The sequence below is a fragment of the Limulus polyphemus genome, unplaced genomic scaffold (assembly GCF_000517525.1).
Source record: "Limulus polyphemus unplaced genomic scaffold, Limulus_polyphemus-2.1.2 Scaffold1489, whole genome shotgun sequence".
Taxonomy (NCBI): Eukaryota; Metazoa; Arthropoda; class Merostomata; order Xiphosura; family Limulidae; genus Limulus; species Limulus polyphemus.
Genome location: NW_013667099.1, coordinates 109,698 through 133,764, shown reverse-complemented (window position 1 = coordinate 133,764; position 24,067 = coordinate 109,698). Strand labels below are relative to the sequence as shown.

At 34.4% G+C, this 24,067-nt stretch overlaps 1 protein-coding gene across 1 annotated transcript in view; it reads left to right on the top strand.

Moving 5' to 3' along the window:
• Window positions 1-23,180, top strand: part of LOC106463810 (protein big brother-like) — a 35,349-nt gene extending 12,169 nt beyond the window's left edge. Inside the window, exons 4-6 of the mRNA XM_013923881.2 lie at window positions 15,455-15,571; window positions 15,905-16,024; window positions 20,689-23,180. Of these exons, the coding sequence (XP_013779335.1) occupies window positions 15,455-15,571; window positions 15,905-16,024; window positions 20,689-20,745 (294 nt within the window). The 3' untranslated portion in view covers window positions 20,746-23,180. The remainder of the gene's footprint in view (window positions 1-15,454; window positions 15,572-15,904; window positions 16,025-20,688) is intronic.
• Window positions 23,181-24,067: the final 887 nt, after the last annotated feature.

The window sequence follows — 24,067 nt, the reverse complement described above, 5'->3', positions numbered from 1 at the left end:
TAGAAACCGGGGTTCGATACCCGTGGTGGGCAGAGCACAGATAGGCCATTGTGTAACTTTGTGCTTAATTCCAAACAAATAAACAAACTTATCCAAAGGTCCCATGTTAAAACTGCAATATGCCGCTAAACAAACCTCGCATTTTGGGCTATGGGGGCGATGTAACCGTGATAAACAATCCCCTTCTTCGTTTAAGAGTAGACATGTAGACAACGTGCCATTCTGGTTGTTTGCCCTCTGATCAGCATTTCTCAATTTTTGTTAGCTATGCCTGGACCTTAGAGTCTCTGAACTGTTCGTTTAGCCACATGTCACATAAAATACTGTAGCATTTAATTTATCGGTGAAGCAAAGGAAGATGTGATTTCCACAAGGAAATACAAGCTACTTCATGACTGGCTACCAGTCGCACACGGGAGGCAGTGAAGAAAGTTAAACAACTTGTCACCAGAAGTAAACTAAGAACACAGCGGTATATTGTATCTCAAGTAGGAATCTTTCTTGGAACTTTAAACAAGATATTTCACAGGGATTTAGGTTTATAAATGTAAAACAAGAGCTATTTCCAGAAGCTTCTCCCAAAGCACGTAGCCGAACAGGAAATCAACTGTCGAAAGTTGTATGAAAGGTATCTGGTATGTGTGTCAAACGGAAGTGTGTCGTCACACTGAATGAAGCATATGTCTACTTAAGTGAATGCAAACAACTTGCTGCTTTTTCAAAGTTTCAAAAATGGTTAAGGCCATGTCGTGAATGTTTTCCCTAGGGATCTATGGTGTTTATGGGTTACAGCTAAAATGGTAAATAGAACATCCAGGGAATCGAGAAGAATGGCAAGGTGAACTCTACATACCATCAGGTTAACGTGCTGGAGACCACTATACCGTGAGGAAATGTCATCCCAGTGTAGATTGGATGCCATTAAGGTATGAATCCATGAAGACAAAGCATCCAACCAGACATCCAAGTTACTCTGCAAGATATAAATGCAAATGGGAGTTCGTGCTATAAAATTCCCAAAATATTTCTGTGCCTTTAGGTTAGTCAAATGGGTCTTCAAAAGTATCGTTTGTTGCCGGCTGTGGACTTCAGAAAGCAGGTAAAGAAGGACATTATTGACCTGAGTGTATTACGCAAGAGTGTCTCGCAGTGGAGTCTACGCTGCAAAAAAAAAGTGTTCTATAACCAAAAAAATGGCACAGAATATCATCAGTGGTGGAAGAAGTGGCTGTAAGGCCTTCCATCGTTACCTAGTTCGTGAACTTCTCTGATGTTTCCATGTTTTATCTATATAAATAAAAGATACAGAAGGAAACAACAACATCGCAACAACAACAGTTTGAGATACACAAAATTCCCCAAGAATAGATATTGGGTGAAAACTACGCATTGATCTAGAACAATCAATAGGAATGTGCGGAAAGTGGAAAGAGAAAAAAAAGTCGGTAAATTTTTATCGCAGAAACCACATCATGGAAAAACTAACAGAGTAGTCGTCTTATAGAATGGGTGTTATTACGTAAAGAAACAAAATGGTGGTGTTGATCTCTTTTGTGCACCATTAAACAAAACTGATATGAATAAATTTATTGTTTACGTTTACAGAAAATAAAACGAAATCCAAGTGTTTTGGAAATACGATAGACAGGTATCTATCCTAGGAAAAACTACGCTGTAAACCAGAAAATGTAAATTAGTTAGTGTTGTAAAAAAAGCTATTCTTCAAACATCACACTCTGAGTATACAAGACTTAAAGGTGCTTTCTCTGGAATAATATGCATATATAATTCTTACTTAACTACATTGTTTTACAGTGTTTTCACTTCAATATTTCTGAAAAACAACTATTTGTTTACAGAAATGCCCTTATGAATTGAGGCAAAAATTAACATAAAATACAGGGGGAATTAATAAAGTATCTTCAGATTAGCAGTATCTTCTATCCTATACCATTCTCGATTTAGAGAAGTGTTTAAAGGCGCTATGGTTGCAAATGCTAGAGCATTAGGAAAAGTCAGTTCTTTTCTATGAGTTACTTAGCAGTGTTTCGAATTCATCACACACAGTTGTGGCTGTTGACATTGGCATTGATAATGATAACTTGTCCAATAGATATTTTCTTTTGATCCAACCTATAAATTCAACATTAAAAAAAGATTTTAGGGAACTTCAATTTTATGAAATTTCATACCCGAGAAACTGTTTCAGTTGTATGTTTTTTAGTAATTATAATAACTTATTAGTGAAAGTCAATAAGAATATGTTATAAAATGTCAACCACACTACATCTGCTATATCCAGTGCCGACGAGGCCTTTCGTCAGTGCCATGGCTCATCAGTCAAGCCGAGATGCATGAGACATAGTAACGTCTTGGTACTACTTACATCATCAACTTTCATGAACAAAAACTGTTGTGGTATGAATTAGATTAAATAAGTGAACTGCAGTTATTATCATATTATCAGTTTTATTTATTTAACAAGCAGTCTCTGACTCAGTGGCAGCAAAAATGGTACAACACTTTGTAAGAACCATATCCAGCTTTGTCTTCTTCTGAAAATATACAAGTATTATAAGGAATACAGAGGTGTACTCTGATCTATAATTGGATAACATCCATTTAAGCTATGACTGATTTTTGTCAGTTGAGTATTGTTTTTTTTTAACCCTAATTTAGACAGTGGTTGTGGTTTTGCTGTAATACATTATCTGTGGAAAAACTCACCATTCCATAACATTTTGTGAAACCCTTAGAAACTGCTGAGACATCCACCTAGAATATCTGAGTGTTTATTTTTATCGAAATGGAAATTAGGTCGGATGGTCTGATTCAAAGCTAACATGTAGATATAAAGTAGGAAAATGTCCGAAGTCTTACAAACGTAGCAGGTGTGGATGCGATCACGATGACACACCAGTTGCACAAAAGGTTAGCTGTAATGGAGGTCACAAAAGCTTCGGAGGAACTGGTACTGTCCAAAGAGAGAAAGAAGTACGTCTGCGTTCAGGAGCTGTAAACTTCGAATGTATCCAACCAGAAGAAGGAGAACTTTTTCTCAGTGAAGAGCACGAATATTCCAAGGATAAGAGGGGAGAGGTGTGCTGAAACAAGGGTGAAATAACATGATCATAGCGTGATCCATTTTGATAAGATAGAAGCACTTTAACGACTATTCGGATCAAAGAAAACATAACGGAAAATGAACCCTGGATCATGCCCCCTATACAGTCACGTATTTCGCTCTCATGCTTTCGGATTTCCGACTCTGCTAGGATGCCCCACCACCCATCAAAACAGTTACGTTTTCTGCCGTTGAGTCAGAGTTAAGTCATGAATAACCAAGGTGATAACATAACAGATTACAACTTCTATTGTATTCCTCACAAAAAGTAGACTTTGGTGCTTTTGATAATTTCGAAACTATTTCTTCCACGTTCTTACTTATTAAACACAGCACGTATTTCGGCAAGTGGTAGCAGGTTCTGTGTATAATGCATATTCTGCATTTTACTCTATCCACAAGGATTAGCTGTAATATCTAAAACAATGGCAATTGCTCTGTACACATAGGAGCAAATTTTTACATCTACTTCTGTTATGTGTCGGTAGCTTGATAAAGACACAACGTAAAACAGGTGGTGTGAAAATAATAAGCAACAATCAACGAGTAGGCTTAACAATGGAGAACTTGCACAATGCTTGTGCCATCTTGCATGTTCATTAAACATGTGGGAGATAACAGAGGTTCTGAAATTAAAACCGATTTAAAAAAACTTGTTCTTTGTGAATCCTTCTAGAAAAAACATATGCATTGCAATCAGCATACGGCCGATTTAATCTTATTTTTAGCTGTGCCTCACATATATCACTATCGATATACATTTCGATTTGTCTGCTGCTGTCACAATAGAACTGTCGTCCACACACAAACAAAGTGGAATAGTAATTAGTTTGTCAGTTCCTCTTTATATCATGGTGTACCAGTTAACCTTCTGTATAAGTTTAAACGTTATCTATAGGACACTGAAGGAGCGAATGCTTTTGTCATACATGGCCTGATGGTTAAGGACTTTCGACTCACAATCTTAGGGTCGCGGGTTCGAATCCTGTCCTCAAACATGCTTGCCCTTTCAGCCGTAGAGGCATTACAATGTGACGGTCACACCCACTATTCGTTGTTGGTGGTGGTGTTGATTAGCTGCATTACCTCTCGTCTGACACCTCTAGATTAGCAACTAGCCCTGTGTAGCTTTGTGTGAAATTAAAATAAAAAAACTTTTGTCATACCTAGTGTCTGCCATGCAGCAAAGTAAATAAAAAATAAAATACTAGAAAATTAGTAATTATTATAACAATAATATAAAAACACTGCTTGACACTATACATAAATATATTTATATATATGCATGTTGTATTTCTTTAATAACACTTTTATATTGCACACATATTTGTTAATATGTTTTTATATGTATATATAAGACTATAAATTGAGGAAGTCTATTTAAGTTTGGATCTAGTTGATAACACTCGTTGTTCTGGTGACTCCTGTTTGTGTATTTCCATAATTGTTTTAATTACTGTATGTTAACCGCTTGTATAAGGAAACTGGAAACATTATAATTAATTTTTTTTTGAATCACACTTTTTCGGTTTCATGTGATGAAAACCATCAACGTTTTTCTTTGATGTGTTCGCCTTTGGTTCAGGTTCTCTTTCCAGATTTCGGAACAGTAATTCATGTAAATACAACGTGGGAAACTACTTTTTTTCACGTGTTTTACGAGCGGTAGCAAGGTTATCGGTCCAAGAAATGTCAGTTCTTACTGCAGATTGTAGAATGGATATTTTTGGGCTATAGTGAAGTAATGGTTAGAGTAGTTAAAAACGTACTTTAGTAGGAAGCGCTAGGGGTCTAGGTCTTTAGCTCAGTTGGTAGAGTACTCGGATTCGTATCCGACGCGAGGAAATATAGCATGAAAAATAAATTAGAATTACCAAAGTGAGAAGCTGTTATTAGTTCCACCGTCATCTGTTCTTAACTCCACACTACGCTAGATAATGTGCCAGATCAAATTAGACATGGATCTTCTTCAAGTAGGAAATCCTTAGGGAAGGGAAGAACAATAAAGTAAAAAAAAAGAAATTGTGAAAATAAAAATAATGACAAAAATATCTTCTTAGAAATTTAGTTTAGATCAATAATTTATATACGAAGAAAGAAAAGGATCCTAAAGAATGAATTATCCTTACTTCTGAGGTTAACAAAGGATGTAGCAACATTATCGTTCTGATACAGTCATATACTAAACATTGGTTGTTAGGTAGAAATAAGGTAACTAAGCAGAATGATCAAGAGAGAATGGCCGATACTAGAATTTCATGCATCAAGTTGTAGAGACTGTAGTTGCTAAAATGTGAACATTGTCTAAGTATATCGAGGTAGGAAAAAAAGCGTTAATTACACATATACAGTGGGTATCAAAATGTGTAGTTGTGAACTGTATTACCCCCACACGCAAATAGACTCCCAAGCTGGAGTATTCTTTTATTGACGAATAGTAAGAGATTCGCAGAAGAAGTGATCTTTTCATGGAGTAAGATTTATAATAGTTTTAATAAAGCGACATCTTGTGTTTTCATTGTCGTGAATGTTGACTTGTATGTCACTAATGATTTAAAAATGAAATATTAGGTCGTCAAGAAATGTCTCTTATTAATGAGAGCCACTACAAACTACAGAAAAAGTAAATATTTCTTTTGTTAATACATGAAAAGTTTCGTATTTAGGAGATTCATTTATAGTCTCGAAATGATTTCTGTATTATGTATCAGTTAAAACTGTATAGACAACACGTTACATGTAACGATAAAAGAAACGTGCAGAAGTGGTGTTTCAAACCTTACTAGCTTAACAAGAGTGATCAGTTTACAGTTAAATGAGTATTAAACAGCTTAAACTATATTCTGCGATTAAAACAGATCGTGTGATGTGCTCTTTTTAATGCTCTGAGTTTATCCCACCGTAACTGTGTTTTTTGACGATGCGACTTTCAAAGTTCCAGGAGCTTAGCGTGTGATGCGAAGCCCTAGAAATCTAGGTGCGTCACCTGCAGGGCACGTAGTAGCTCGAGCGATGACAGGTTGAATTAGGCTTAGGTCGTGAACCAGGCACGCCTTGCGCGTGGTGAGTTGACGACACGCGGATCTCTCGTGTTTCCCGCATGATACCCCACTGAGTCGAGACGGGTATCTCTGTAGCGTACAATAATTAGAAGACTATCGAGTTTGACCTGAAACTACGAGTGAAGAGTCCTTCGCCATATGTTTATGTTTTCAGTAGCGCTTCGAGTGGACTTTCTTGTGTTGTAGTAAGATATGAACACACGGTTCTAATTTAGCCTTTATTGCACTGTAAATGATTGACATCCAGTCTGTTAGAAGCTTTCAAGCGGCATTGCGTTTACATACATGTTTATGGTATGCAGTAATTTTAACGACTGTATATAAAATCGCTTGTTCCGCGGAGTATTCTCTATAGTCAACAATTTGCGATAGTAAGTCAAGGTCAACTACAAGATATATGGTGTAACAAACAGCCTTGCGTCATGCCAACTACTACTTAAATACGAATCTAGTTTCACGGTTTGTTGGCTGAGCTTGTTTATTCAAACAATAATATTATAGAGATATACAGAAAATTATTTTGTTTCTTTGCTTTAATGGTACTATCGCTAGTTTATAAAAAAAATCATTATTTCTGGAAAAAGCTAATAAAAATACACTACAATGGCCGTGTGTTTGTTTTTAGCCCACATGTTATTCTACAATAATACTGCAGTAAATCTTATTGTTTTCATTTTTTTCAAATAATAGGTGCCCGAATTATTCCTCAATTTTTACAAGTTGAAGGCTGTATGAAGCATAATAATCCTTTTTCTTGCAACCGATAAAATTGTTTAACAACATAATGGGGTCTGGCTGTAACAGTTAGCCCGTAAACATTTAACTTGTGAAGGAAAAACTAACCGTGTGCTGGAAGAATAAGCGATTTTTATTATTTCATGCTCTATATAAAATAAAATAATATATATATATATCGAATTGAATAAATCAAATGATTTTCTTAATTCATTGAGTATTAGTGAAAAGCAATGTTCGTAATCAAGTTCTTTAGTTTTGACTTTGAAAATTTATTTTCATCATTTTTCTACGCTGTATTTGTCAAAGAAAAAAAAACAAGTATGAATGCCTGGAAACCACTGTTTTATCGATCGTACAATTTCTCTTGTAACATCGTCTCTGTAAGGTTGGTTTGGCTGCCTTACTACGGTGTTATACAGAGAAGATGGCCCAAGAGTCTTCCATTAAATGTAACATGCTTGTAGATTTCGACCGCCTCGGTTGCCCCGGCAACCAAATACTGGGTGGTATCCGGGGGCGGAGAATACGTGAACGTAATAAGATGTGGCGTAGCTTGATCGAAGTGGCGTCCGGGAATTTTTTGCTAGCTATATTCCTACAGTTCTAGACGCCATATTTGTTCCCTGTTCTTAAAATGTACAAAAATCGTATCGTACAAACGTAGCTGCAAGCAATTCCGGGCACTCTATGCACCTGTGTTTAAACATGTATAACACACGATACCTGTAGGTATAGATCTCTTTATTACTTTACAGCATACTCTTAATACAGAATATATACTGTGGATTTCCATTGCAATTTCAAAATAAATAAATAACGTTTCGGAAATAAAATGTCAGTTTTAATTCAAAAGTACGTGTATGTTTAATTCTAATGAATACTTAGTACAGTAGGAAACACGTGTTCTTACAACTTGACTCTCAGGAACACGACATAGTCTGTGCCGGAAATGTAGAGGAAGTAACCCTATCAACATGTGGCCATAGGATGAAAGCAGTCTGCATGAACGAATATTTCACGATATTTCAGTAGCTCACGACATTTGAACATTTGTCGCACACAAGCACGACTCTGGAACAACTCTGTAACGATAATGTGAGCGAATGGTTTGTAAGGGGCTAATTTTTCGATTACTAGACTATAGCTTTTATCTTTAATTATTAGTAAAGCACTAAATACAAACTGGCTTTTCAGTTGTGTCCGAAACGGGATTGAATCCGAACTGGAAATTGGCCAAATGATGATTAGAGCTTCCCACGCGCTCAACAGTCCAACGTTGATTATTTGATTTTTTGTACATAGTTATACAAAACTAGTCCACAATGCTTGCTCTCACTTTATATATATATATATGTATGCGTGGGTGTGTACTGCTGGATTACACCTATAAACTTACATTAGTATCTTACCGATATACCACAGTGAGATATAAGTTGCTCCGTTTCTGTTACGTAGATAAAATACTACAATTGTGTCTTACATTTATACCATGTGTGGACGATAATATGTTTTATCTCTGTTGTTTATGTAGAAAGTATATTCTGATGATAGTGTTTTGTAAGTTTGTACTCATATAGATAAAAATAACTATGTATATGTTCGAGGTTGTATTTTGTCTAACTAAATATTATCGTGAAAAGCTCGTCCTTCAAAAGTTTGTACTGTTCATAATTTAAATAAAAACAGTGTTGTTACACTCTACATTCAACTCAAAGCTACGTTAGGGCTTTTTGCACTAACCGTTCCTAAGTTTGAATTGATAGACTGGAAAGAAGTTAGATACTCAAAAGCTCTCTTCGCCATTTCTTGAGCTATTCTAATCGAACAGTTGAACTTGTTCATCTCCTGAAAACACACCAATAGTTCCAAAGTGCGGCAATAGGACAAAAACCGTGAATCCGTAGATTCGCGGTCCAGCACTAGGCCACACTTGGCTAGATTTTATATGATAGGATCTTGACCGTTATATAAGAATAAACCAACGTTTATTGAAAATAAATCAGCATTATTTCTTGTATGTTATTCGATAGATTTTTCGTACATTTTAAAATTCGATATTTATTCAAGTATTAATGTTATGTTCTACACACACAACACTTTCTTACAGTAAGAAGTTATTTCCAATAAAGAGGATTGGACGTAACCTAGCGATTAGTATATATAGACTGTGATTGTGAGGATTCATTGTTTGCCACCCGTTGCATCAAAAACGTGATCCGCACTTTGAGATCGTGGAAGACATGCACCTAATCGTTACTGAATTACGATTGAAATGCTGTCGTAAAATATAAAGCCTAATAGTAATTAAATTGTGAATCATGAAGTTATAAGTAATTTATAACATAAGTTATACAGATGGTGAGAACCAGGGATTTCACAAAGGCCCATCTCGTCGTTCTGGAGACCTAAAAAAAAGGATTTGAACTGCGCAATTTTTTTTAAAGAAATATATTTTTAAAAATTGTTATGTGATTTAGAAAATATTAATTTTTAAAACAATAGAAATACAGTGACAACTAAGTTAGAAATAGATCGTGAGTGACAAGGAAAGGAAGCGGTGGTTGTTAAATTTTACGTGTGTTTCTTGAGCTATATTAATTCTATAAGGATTTACTTTCTACTGGTCTTCATAGCATATTTTATACACAATCAGGCTTATCGTTTCGTTAAGCTGCATTACCTCTTTTCACCATTTGTGTTTCTTATCCAACTCTGTGGGGGCTACCATTTGTGTTTCTTATCCAACTCTGTGGGGGGGGGGGGCTAAGAGGTCGATTATCCATATCGTTTTCTAAACTTCGTAATACACACGACTGCTAGACTTTTATAATAGCATTTGTAGTAACTGTATTATGTGTAGTCTAAATACTTTTTGTGCTAAAGATGAGTTGATCTATGTAATATACTGCAGTGACCCTTCTAAAAGATCGATCACTTCAGTAGGTAATTAGGCCTTTCGTGCTACGACCTCATCACGACTTTTCCGGTATATATTCTTCCACCAACCGTATCTGACGATCGACATGGATTACAGTGGTTGTAATTACTTTTCACGAGAGGTAGCTATCGCTTTTTCCTAAACTGGATGTTTTTGAACTGATTCATTATCTACCGTGACGATCGGAAGCAGAGCGAAAAAGTACTGACAGTCGAAAAAATGCACGGTACAGATGAGCTAATTCAACCTCTATAAAGAGTTTTCTATACTCCCAAACTTGAGATCAGACTGCTCGAAGTGAATTCGTTAATGTAGCGTAATGATACATGTTAATGAGTGATTAGTGTTGAGCATGCAATTCGTTCATCAAGCCAGATCCTTCTGGATCGAAAGACTAAGCTTTTACTTATAAAATATATATAATGATTAAATTTACGTTTCCCGTCGCGCAACAACCCGTAATTACTCAATACTCGATCAAATTCTTTTCCAACATACTACGCCATGTGATCTCATTACTAACAGCAGTTGTTCTAGCCGCTGTAGGTTTTTGTCTCTTGGACTACTGAAGGTTCATGAAGTTAATCGTGAAAATCCAGCTAAAACATTTATGAAGGAAAAATAAATGTTCGCGTTCAAATAAAAGCTTTCTTAAATCAACATACAGCTTCTATTGGCTACAAGTAGTGATACTGTTCTCCAAGAGTTGAACTTGGCAGCTTTGTCCTGCCAAATTAAGTCTGTTTTTAATCTATTGAGACGTTTTTGTATAAGCTGGTAAGTGCTACCGTTTCGTGTTACGTATCACTACACATGCTGATATAAATATATCTTAAGATACATACATGGCAAAATTTGTGGATATTCTACTTAAGTGTGGTACATACATCAGGACCAACACTATAAAAATAGTAAAATGATGCCAATAAATTGTCAATATATATTGAAAATATAATCAATCATTTTGTTTTTAAAAATCCAAATCAGATCATTGGTCATTCCTAATTTTTTAAGATAGGGACTTTAAAAACATATTTATCTACCTTGTCAAGTATTCATAGACATGGTGAAAACAAAATACCCTAATGCATCCAAACTTGTCTCTCTCTAAGAGGTATTGCAATATTTTTTACATAACAGAAAAGGCACGCTTGCGGTGTCCAACCCTTTCATTCAACTTGAGTTAAAAGTTGTCATTAAAACAGGTAACAGCCAACTTTCAGATCAGTTGCAGTTCATCCTGGAGGGCATTATCCATTCGAGCCCACTTTTTTAACTCTGCATATACTATATACGTAAGAAGTTAGACATCCCACATGATCCCCAAACTCCTGCTTGTCTTCATTGATCCAACATGGTGGCCATTACAGTGAAAGTGATAAACAATAGAATGAATCCTAATCAATACATCAGTAATATCAGAGAATAATTAACGTATCAATACAACTGTTTGGTGTTTAAGTGGTCATATATTATAAGTCTCAATAAAGAATTAGGTATTTTTTTGTTAGATTCAAGAACAAAGATGCACAGTGGGCTATCTGCACTGTGTCATTTCAAATAAGATTGCGCACAATTCAGACAAAGCTTGTACATTATGATAAAAGTTAGTTATATTAACAATCTAGCCTGAAACAATATTATTAATAAATATCAATTTACACACAGTCACCTTGTACGTTTGTAGATTTAGAAGTCGTGCTTCCAAAATACCACAGAGCCCAAAATTTATTAATGAGATATAAAAATCATCCTTTTTTTTTGCTAACTTTCTTAGAATCAAGACAGAAATTGACCAGTAAACAAATTTCACATTTTTTTCTCGCTGCATCATTAGAAATTTTTCAGTGTTCTTCCAATATCTAAATAGTGCTTAATTTAATCGCTATCAGTACTTGGACAAATGCATTTATAAATAATAATGACATTTTCTTTTGAGGACACGTATAGATTTCTTATAATAACGACAGATAGTCGAATTTATAAAAAGGTGCTACAATTTATGCAGAGCTTTCCCTAAGGATTTTTTCAACTGATAATTTTTAATTCCATCATTTTTTAATATATGAGGCTTTATTGCACCTCAATATATAGGCCTAGTAGCAAATTATTAAAAAAATGAGAAATATACTAGTAGATACATTTATTTATCAACGCAGGAATGGGATTTTATAATCTTAAATATGTTTTTTTTATATATATTTATCCACTTGAGCTTACTTATGTAGGTGAATTTTCAACTGCACAAATGTTTTTACAGGTGCACAATTTGTGATCAATTGCACACTAGGAAAACCCCTGAATTCATGTATTTTTTGTGTGCGTTATTTGGTAGCCACATCAGAAGAGTTAAGAACTGCCCAAATCTTTATTTATTTCATTTTTCTAAATGAGGAACAGCCAAACGGTGAGGTGATGTTTAGGCTCAATATCTTCTAGCAAGACACTGACACACGTATTTTTTTTTAAGTTCGTTTGTTTTTTTATTTTAGCGAAACTGAACTACCAGAGATATAGATTTGTATTTCTCTCTATTCCTTAACCACCTACCATATCGTGGTTATGTGCAACCAAATAATACAGATAATGATAAGGCAAAAGAAGGAGTTGATTAAAGGATGGTATTTTAATGTCACTTTGTACTTAGAGCAACATCTAGTCATCATGACAAGTGAGAGGAACTTTGTTGACCAAGCAGCTACCACAGGAAATAAGACAATATGATATATTCGACGTTTTTGGGCGCGGCACAGCGGCTCATAGAATAGCTTTGAAGTATTTTTTCAAGTACAAACTTTTAGCTTGTTATCTCTTGACCGATTTGAGATCTAATTACAATTTTGGACTCGGGAGATCAAACCATTTTGATTGGTGCATTTCACCACGCCCAAGGTCTCACAGATTAACTTACTCTAATTCTGCCTAAAAATAATTTAATTTGAGGGTAGGCTGATAGAGATCCTGAAGAGTAATAAAATCGAATCGAGTATACACGCGTTCTACGCTTAGTATTGCTGGCGCACAAAAATATAGCTAATAAAAAAGTTAAAATAGGTCTCATAGATTAATTGACTTTAATCCTGCCTAAAAGAATTTCAATTACCGCAGCTATTGAGAATTCCCTCTTGTTCCAAGTGAAGTAACACTTTATAAAAGTGACAGATGAAGGTACTAGAAGGGTAAGATCATAAATAATTTGAATATATCTTTTTTATAACGTTTAGGTGGTTTATTTACTGTGAATTTGAACGCCGTCATTATGTATAGCCAAACTGCACTAATGATATGGCTCATTCGTAATACAATATTAAAAGACAATATAAACAACCGTAAAATACAATATTTCTATCTATCTCGGAGTATTTTGCACACGTCAGTGGTTTGTTAAAATAGTTTAATCTTTGATTGTTCACATGTTAGTATGTAAGCCACTGTCGAAAAAAAGGGGAAATTATTCATATAAAAGTTTCTTTGTTTCGGATATTCGCGCAAAGCTACACAAGGGCTATATGCGCTAATTGCCCCTAGATGAAAGCCAGCTAGTCAAAAACACCCATCACTCTAATCAACTAGCGGCGCCATTCTCAGAAAGCGGCAACAAAGTGTTATGCATGTTGTTGTTTTCTTCTTCTACTTATTTTTTTTTCGGCAACGAGATGTGAACCATGGACTCTCGAATCAATATTTCGGAACGCTAACCACGCTCAGTCCAAAGCTGCATAATAGTTTATATATGCTATGACAATGCAGGGATCGAAACCCTGTATTTTGTCGTTATAAGCCTTCAACCGTACCGCTGAGCCATGGGTGAGTGCCGAATGGAAAATACACCTGACAGGGTGACAGACTGAATATATAGATGTCTGTGTGTTTAAATGTATATATGTGTGTATGGCTGAGTAGTAACGAATACACTTTGAATTCAACTTAAAATTATACCTTATTTATAGAATATTTATATACATATATAACAAATTATTTATATAAAATTTTGTATCTCTCTCTCTCTCTCTCTCTATATATATATATATATATAATCTATTTATATGCCACTACCTAATTTGTGGCTAGAAAATGTTTCTATCCGGAAATGCCATCGGAAATGTTAATAAAGCAGGAATGTGTGAACCAACGTAAGGCTGTACACGACACTGTTGCAAAAAGAAGTTAAAGAGGGGCCATAGAGCTTCAGTAAAAATTCATTACTTTGATCGCTTGAGTTTCCTATAATGTGTTATAGTTCTGTTTACGTAAATAGTATTTCTAGCTATTTATGAGCTCTCCTAAATGTAGTTATAATTAGCTGTAAGTACTTTTGAAACTTAAACTTCCTATTTCATGTAAATATGGGCTAATTAGTCAATTTCTATGTAGCTTAGCATTATAAACAGTAGGGTATTAGCCTTTAATTTACAATTTTCATTACAAGTAGCCGATAATACTTTCTAGCGCAATAAATAGGTTTTACGTCACAAACACAGTTGGAACAACAAGTCATCATTACAGGTGAACTCCAAACTGTTATAATATTCAGTTCACAGTTAATATTCGTTTCTTTCTTTAGTTGAAATATACAGTTATTTTCAAAAAGAAAATTCGAAGTATCCTTTCTTGAAGCATATCACAGCGCCCCCTGATTTTACTAGAATGTGTTTTTTATCACAGTAGCAGCAGAGCGATGATTTCATAGGTAATCCATGCAATCCTGAAAATATTGACAGGTTGTCAGTCTTAATGAATACTAAACTTAGCCGCTTCTCTTTTTAATCATTGGACAAGGAGTTGTTGGCACTTATTTAGGGGTGGGGTGGGGTGCAAATCAATTCCATATATGTTGTTTTCATGAAGAGATAGAAGGGGTTCGCCGAAACTTGCATCTTTCCAATATGTTTTTGAGAGCTGCCACTACTGCGTAGATAAGAAAAAAAAATCATTGTTTTAGTTTCAACTCTTTCGAAGCTTTTAACTTTAATTATTTTGCTATAGATTTCTCTGAAACTGTATTGTTATTTTTTAATTTAATCAATAAGTGTGATCTGACTATTTGTTTGTTTGTAGTTAAGCACAAAGCTACACAATGAGCTAACTGTGCTCTGCCCCCCACAGGTATCAAAAACCTGTTTCTAGCGTGATAAGTCCGGGAGGCGAAAGTTACTAAGTTTAACATATCATCTAAAAAGCTAGTGGTGGTTACTTAAATGGCAGTTTCCTTATTTTCTTAAACTTCTGAAAAAAAAAAAAGAACAAAGATTTGGCCAAGTGCCGAAACGTTTATCTCCAAGTTTTTATACTTTCGCTCGGTTTAACGATTGGAGCGGCTTAATTAAAAACAATGCTTTTGTTATCGCTTTTTAATTTTTATGGCAAAATATATATTATTATATGTATTATTATTATAAGTCTATGAAATCCATAAACAATAAGTTTTTCTCTGTCACAACTGTTTTAGCAAGCAAATCGTTGTTGCATTTATCTCTAAATACATAGTATTCCGTAATATATATATATATTCTTATTTCTATCAAGCAAATAGAATGCCAACTTTTTATATTTTTGTCCTTTATTAAAATATGTTTTTTGTTGTTTTTTTAGGTGCACATAAAGTCAAGTTTTATTATGAATGGAGTGTGTGTCAGATGGAGAGGGTGGATCGATGTGGAAAGACTTGATGGAGTAGGATGTTTAGAATACGACGAGGAACGAGCTCAGGTAAGATACACTAAAAGAAGCGACAGTTTTAAATCGGAACGTTGAATGGCTTTTGTATATTTTAAATGTATACATTAAGTTCATAATAACTGGAAATTTCAGTGATAGTAGATAAAAGCCGCCTTTGTTGAATATATAATCTTGCTTTTACTGTAAAAGTGCTGTCGGATGAAAAAAGATCGGTTCTTCTTTATTTGCCGTTGAGTGGTAATAAGGGGCTCAGCCGCGTCACTCGGGGCACCGCCGCGCACCGCGTAGATGATGATATACAGCTCTTAGTTTTGTGTGTCTTCTTGTTTTCATCTGATTGTTTTTCTTTCTGTGGTGTTGCAGGTGGAAGATGCTGTGCTCAGAGAACAAATTGACAGATACAATCAACGACTACGAGACTTTGAAGAGAAACAGAGAGCTTATCGTGCTCAGCAAGAGCGTCACGCGGAGGCGGAGGTTGAGGTGAGTGAAGACGGTCGGTCGACGCTTCATTTTATTTCTAAGTAGAATGATGCACCCACCAAAATCTCTGGACCAGCGACCAGCTGGCATCCTTCTGTAGGCCTAGGATTCCCTGTGGATTGGTACCCGTGCCTGTTTTACTCTGGCACTGACCTTAATAAGCTTCATTTGTGCGAGACTCGCTTCGAGTTGGATGCACCTGAACTTTTTTCTCTATATCCTCTTCATTTCGAGACTTTTTACTATTTTAAAATGTCCGGCGCCTGATTGTGAGGCATGATTGAATTCATTGTGAACAAGCAGATGTGAGTGGGTCCCTGCCTGTTCAGCTGCACGTCAGCTAGAAGCTGTCCCCTCGCCTAGTACCGTCACAAAGAGCGATGCGAGGCGGCGGCACTAGGGCCAACATCATTTACTATCACCTCTTAACACTGAAATGTGATCTATCGTCTCAGCCCGTCAATTAAGGTACACCCGTTCAGAAATGGTAGATCCATTGTTGTTTAAATTGTCCATGTTCTAAACGTGAGCGCTGGTGCAGCTTCTACAGATATCAACCATAAAGCAGGTGCCTGCAAGACTAACGCCTGCCGTCTTGCAAACGCGGCTTTAAACTTCTTCTTGCAATGTCCCATATTAGTGAGTCGTGTGCAGAACAAAACATCACGTGAGGACTTATTTTTTGCTCACACCAACAGGTTCAGCGGCTTGATGAAAGCAGTCGTGTGCCGAATGGAAATGGGTCTGTAAAGTCCGTCTGCCATCAGGGAACGAAAATAAAGGGTTGATTGTACAGGAAAATATGCATTATAGAAATGGTATTTTTCCAGCTTGGAGAATTGTAATTTACCGCCTACACATAAAGAGTTCTTCCCTTTTCTTTTCTAGACATTTGGGAAGCATAGGGATAAGAGGCAGCTCGTATAACACACGTAATTCACGAGAACATATCCACCAGACGCTGGTTCCCAAGGAGTTAAATGGAGCCAGCAGTACATTAGATCTGTGACCACCCTTGAATGGAACTATTAGACATTTAGTATGCTTTTATCTATCTCACAACTAGGCTTTGTCCTGTCTACTCTAAAACTGTTGGTACAAAAAAACTATTGAACTCGAAATCGAACCCATATAGAAGTTTTCCTGTAAGAAACATGAAACTTGTGTTTGCCTCAATCTATGTTTAAAAGGATAGTTTGCTGTCAAAGCATTTTTTTTTTACGAAGCGTTTCAGAAAAGACCCCCATTTATTTCATCACTTTTACTTTTTTTTAAACTAATCATCTGTTCCCTCTAAAGTCGTTTTCTCACACTACACGATATCGGTGGGGAAAACGTCTAACAATCTTTATCTAACATGATGTTTGTAACTATTGTGCTGGACCAAGAGAGCTTTCAAAGACGGCACATCCGATGATCTCAATTGTAAATTCAGATAAGATTATATCTTACAAGCAGGGAAACTTGACACTTCATTGTCTAGAATGAGGTCGTGTTAAGATCTTATGGATTTGGGATATTTTTTCATGAGCATCCTCTCTTGGACCTACTACAAACTTGCGACTGAATTTTTTTTTATTTGTACAAAAACGAAACAGTGAAAATATATTGGCTAAACATACTTGACCATGATTTGTAATTTTTTCATTAGCTTATTAAATATTATGTCAGAATTATCATTACTACTTTTAAAAGAATATTTTAACATAATATTTTAATTTTCTACGTAACTTGTCAAGACTATCAAACTATCATAATAATTCGGGATAACCTAATCATAGCTACATATTTCCAGAAAAATAAGACTCAAAATTTGTGAAGAATTTCAAACGATAAATATCAAAGACAACTTTATGTTTTAGATTAGTATTAACATCGAATACGTCCTTAGCATTTTTGAACACAATAATAACAGTAACAAGATTTATTTAAAATAGAAGTAAAAATCAGTATACTTGATTAAAAATAGTAATTAATAATGTACATGATACGACAAGATAGTGCAATGACATACAGTGTTTAGATTGTTTTATCCAATGGTGTTACTTTATATATATATATTTGTAAGTACCAAAAAAAAAACCTCAAACACCAAGGCAACAGAACACAAAACAACACTATACTATATACACAATTGGTAGACAGTAGCTTTGCTCTGTCACTAAAAAAGTCTTCAACTAAATAAGCTCACCAATAATGTTAAATGAATTTTTTACGAAACTTTTGATAGTTCAAGTATTCACTCTTGAAGTAGGGCGTAAGTAGTCTAGCAGTTTGTAACGATCTTATATTTGCATTGATTTTACCCTAAATACTTTAATCTTAATTCTATGCTATTGACGAGAGGATTGTACACCAGAAATTGTTTTGAAGAAATAATATATTTTATTAGATAAATAGACAGATAGCACATAAAATCCCAAGTCACATGTGATGTATGGGGAGGGGGGAGGGCTAAAACATAGCTTGATCATCATTCAATGTAAGGAGAGTCTCCATTTTCTCTCTCTTCAGATATTAAAACTACCACAACTGTTGTGGTATTTTTATGTTTATATAGTGCTTGGGATGGAGACATTTAGATAATGCTAGAATAGTAACACTCATACAGTGCTTGGGATGGAGACATTTAGATACTGCTAGAATAGCATCACTGAAAATGATGAGATGTAGTGTTTGTGCTGTAGGTGTTGCTTTGCTTGGATAATTAAGTCTATAAATACTGATCAAGTTTAAGCTATTTTGGTTAAGATAGAGAAAACATAACTGTTGATAGAATGGTGGTAGACGATGTGTCTGAATATGGAATGATCCTTCATATAATTCAAAATGTCTGCAGCATAGTAAGTTTGTTTTAGAACAAAGCCACTACGGGGAATCGAACCCTGGATTTTAGCGTTATAAGTCAGTAAACTTAACGCTGTTCCACTGGAGACACCTAATAAGAGACATTGTGATGAAACTGGCACAGATACCCTACACTTTGTTTTGCTAGTTTGTTTGTTGTTAAATGCAAAACTACGCCATAAGCTATCTGTGCTTTTTCAACTGTTGGTATTAAACCCAAGTTTTTTTGCGTTATAACCCATAGACTTACTGCTGAGCCAGCAGAGGACTACATTTAACTTTTAATAGCTAATATTAAAAAAATATGCTATTACAATAGAGACGATCTTCGGCTACTATTAACTTAACGTTGAACGCTTAGGTTGAAATAATCTGAACATTTTATGGTATAAAAGACGGGTTTTTATGCTTAAAGTATGTTTTTAAAGAAGTGTACATATAAAGGTATTTTCACTTGCATTTCTTTCTCTGCTGTACATCGTAAACTCCGTTACACGCTCATTTAATTGTACTCATTAATGTTCGTTTCCTACGATCCTTTTTGTTTACAAGCGTTTGCTCTGTTGGTGTGAAGTGGTCCAAAAAGAAATTTAAGCATATGTTTATTTCATAGACTTATTTAGACTGTTTGAGCATACGCAACTATTCCCACATGGCTTAAACGTGCCTGTTTAGGCCTCGCACTTGAATCGGGACCAATTAAATCCAAATATGACTAAATTCTGACAGCCGTCTCACCATAACTAGGGCCAGCACGAACTGTTGATCCTTTTAGCAACATTTGTGAAGAAAAGATTTACTACTAGCTAGAGTGATAGCGAGGGTTAGGGTAAGAATGATCCAATCCCCCCTTATATACACCTTCAAATAAGAGCTTAGAAAGCCTAGAGGCACGTGCCTGAGTAGGGGCAGAACGTTTCGCAAAAGGCGCCAACAAATGTGTAACATTATCCCTTAGCAAGATTGTAAGCTCCAACTAAATTATGTAGTTTTTTAGAAAGCTGCTTGTATTTATGTTTGTAAAACTGGCATGTGGACTCACTGTATTTTGTATCTTGTTGCAGGATTAGATAATTATGGGGTAAGCATAACATCCCTAGCGCACGTGCAATGGCGTCAAATCAAAACAACAACTACAAAAAAGATTTATACCGATAAGCCTATTCGATAATTTTCCTTTGATATTGTAATTATCACCAAGAACATCAGTTTTGCTCACGTTAAGCTATGTCATGGACATTTGAACAAGCTTGAAACTAGGTGAAATTTGTAGTGAAAAACACACACACACACACAAAATGATGTAAACAGACGGATATAGTGGAGAATGCATAACATTGAAAAACAATCAAAATAAGTTGCTGTACGGTACTAAACCTTTTAAGTAATTTTTAAGTACTTGAAAAATACATACTATAAACAAGTAAAGATGTTTCATATAATATCTATAATTTCTTTTCAGTGTTATTCATTTTCTAAACATACTACAACAGTTTCGGTGAAATGTCTTTTTTATGATCGCTATGACGACAGCAAAGAAAAATCTTGATGTTTTATTGGTTCAACCGGCTCTTGCAAAATTAGACCTTCTGTGACGCAATGAGTCAACATAACGTTGACGGATTCCTCTATCAACCAGCAAGTGAGACGGTATATTGAAAGTAAAAGAGCTTATCGAGTAAGACGATGAACATACATTTTTTATGTAGCTTTCATTCTTAGAGAGGAAACTGGCATACACATTTTTTATACTGCAAGACCAAATATTAGTGCCACATTAATTTACATTTGTTTTTGTTTGTTTGTTTTCTCTTTAGGCGAGAAAGAAAGTGTCGGGACTGAGTCCTGATCGTACAAGTTCTGCAAGCAACTGAGTATTTTAACCTCTTTCACTCAAACTCCCGGTGGCCCGCTACGTGTCGCTCTGTGGTAGGAGAATTTCCGATAAAAATAATGATTACCCAACGTGCTTTCGTTCTTCTTAGTTAAAATATCGGGATTCTGCAAACCATGGATGAGAAACTTGGGAATAGAAAATTACTGAAATAAGCACATGAATTTATCTTATATAAATATGTACAGATATATATACATTTGATTTTGTCATATGAAGTATTAGTGAGTATCACAACCAACACTTACTCATCTATACGATTAAGATGTAAAAAATAATTATTTTACATTTTAAGATAGATATCGGTGCAACAATGAATTATAAAGGTGGTCGTACTTCCACATTCCAGATAGGAAAAAAACGTGGATTGCAAGTGTGTGGATTTGCTTATTAAAAACTTAACAAAAAACAGCAGTTAAGCCTTATCGCAATACCATCTTGTGAACAGTTCTGTTTGCAAAATTAATATATGAAGATTAAGATATCAAAACCATTTATATGATTAGATCATAACGTTAGTAAAATACTTAACTGATTATTTGATACATCATTATATTTGAATTACTATGAATACTAGTAAAATAAATAATAAAGTAAGCGCCATCTGGTGGGTACCAGTGAATTACATATGAATACTTTTTGAAAATAATATAAACGAAAGCAGCTGTTTGTCGTAGTCCTTGCCTGGTGTGATGTGTTATTACAGATTATTTATATATTTACCTTGTATTTATAGTGTAATAATATTTCATTATTTGTTTGCTTAACGATATATAAGTAATTGTTCAAAATAGTTCCTGCTAACCAAAGTTTTCTTGTAGAAAAATATAGGCTTAATAAGGGGAAATGGAAGAAAAGTGGAACAATAAAAGTTTATCGTAAAACACAATCAATTAAAAACAAAATATAAGTTCTCATAAAGAGTATTGTAAAAAAGACTTTTGTCTTGAAATTACTGATTTACCTGTGTCGTTTCACTTGATATTTCTATTATGTACCGAACTGAAGCTCAAGGGAAAGGCTCTTCATAAAGAAACAAATCTTAAAATTCTCTTAACGCTTTTCCTGACTTCAGAAAAAACGCTGTACAGTTTTGAATTACAGTTAAAAAGTAGCTTTTAATCAAATATACTTTAAAGCAAACTGACCTTTAAGCGTAGATAGAACAAGTGCAGTCAGGTATATAACCCACGTTGTAAATATGTACTACGACGTAGATATTCTCTTTGTGCATTTGAAATATATTTTATCCGTATAATATATGATATACCCGTAGGCTTCATTTCAGTGATCTTTTTACCTGTTCTTTTGTATTTTTAATATTGCTTTTGCATATATAAATATACAAGATAAAACTATGAGATTTGGTCGTTTTGCTTAGCGTATATGTTAAATGTTTATAAAATCCTGTAACTGTCAAGCTAGCGAATTGTCATATATTTTTAATTAATAATAACCTAAAATTATGAAAAGGATACAACATTGAAAATGAACATTACATTCCAATTTCTATGTGGAAGAATTATTTAGATATATGCAAAGTTAGGCAAAGAAAACAAACTAACAAGAACTCTTGAGATCAAGTATTGAGGTAATGTTTAATTATTGCTCCCATAAATAGCTTTGTTTGACCTGAGAATTAGCACGCAGAAAAATTCAGTTTTATGTCTATTATGTATAATTCCAAATATACTGATTTAATGGACAATGATTATTACATTTTACTTAAGTATCTATAAGAAGGACATTGTTTGATTCTTTCTGTTTTGAGATAGATTGTTCAAAAATGTTTTACAATTAGAGTAACAAAAATTTTGAATCAGAAAGTTCATTGTCGCCTTTTGTTGAAAATGTGTTTCAGATTATAAATGAATCAGAAACTGATGAACAGATTTGACGATGGCAAATATATTACCAACCACAAAGTAATTGATAGTTAAAGGATTCGTTTGGATATTAGTATCAGCTAGATAAAAAATAATAAGCAATGGAAAAGTTTTTTAATGCAAATCGCTCCATAATTAAGAACATTTTAGAAAGACATTCTAAAATCATAAAAATGCTCTAAAAAAAGTAGCAAATGAATTACACAAATTTATGTATACAATAATAAAGATACTATTTTATTTTATTTGACATTTGTTGGAAAACAAACCTGTTTGGCTATGTATTCATAAGGCGGCAGTGGCCGATGAAAGGAGAGGGTCATTTTTAGTGCTAAGATTTATGTTGAATTCCAGCAATAACTGCAGTTACCAGATTCATTGTTTTGTAATTTTGTATGTATTTCGATGTCTTCACTAGTCCTGCCGAGAAGACAAAGTGCAAGAGCTACATTGTAAAAATGGAATGTAATCTAAATGAGACTTTCCAGATTTATGTGAATAAAGATTTGATGTTATGATTACACATCCAGAAAAATGGCTTTGGTCTTTCAATGGAAACAACACATTTGCAACAATACTTAGAGGTATAATCAAGAGTTGTTTTGTTATTTTAAATTCACAATCTGTGAAAGAATGGTTGAATCCATTTCATTATAATTCATTATGTATTTGATATTCAATTCATTGGTTAATTTCTGTGAAAGAATGGTTGAATCCATTTCATTATAATTCATTATGTATTTGATATTCAATTGATTGGTTAATTTCTGTGAAAGAATGGTTGAATCCATTTCATTATAATTCATTATGTATTTGATATTCAATTGATTGGTTAATTTCTGTGAAAGAATAGTTGAATCCATTTCATTATAATTCATTGTGTATTTGATATTCAATTGATTGGTTAATTTCCATACGTATATTTCAGTACAAGTAACATAAAATTTTAGCACAATTAATTAATACACACTGTGTTATACTTGTTATTTTCCATACGTCAAATAAAATATTTGTTGCTTTTTTTTTGCTATATATAACACATAAAAAGTTCGATAGTGTTTCTCTTTGTGATATATATAGCTAGCAGTCGAATTTTGACTACCTATCAACGTCAAAGGTTTAACTCTGACTTTTTAACAATATAAACTATTTGATGCGCGTTGTTATTTCTACTCTCTTGACATTATACCTCTGATAACTATCAGTCATCCAATTGATGCTATAAACAGATCGGCTTATAGTAGTATAAAAACAGTTTTCTTTATCAATGCTCTCTATGCACTAAAACAGCAGAACATACTGCTATTATGCTATGATTGTTTATTTTAGTGGAATGAAACTATTTGAAATCCAGTCAAAACAAGAGATACCAAGGCGCATGCTACGTCTCTAGGTTATTGTACAATAATAACAGCT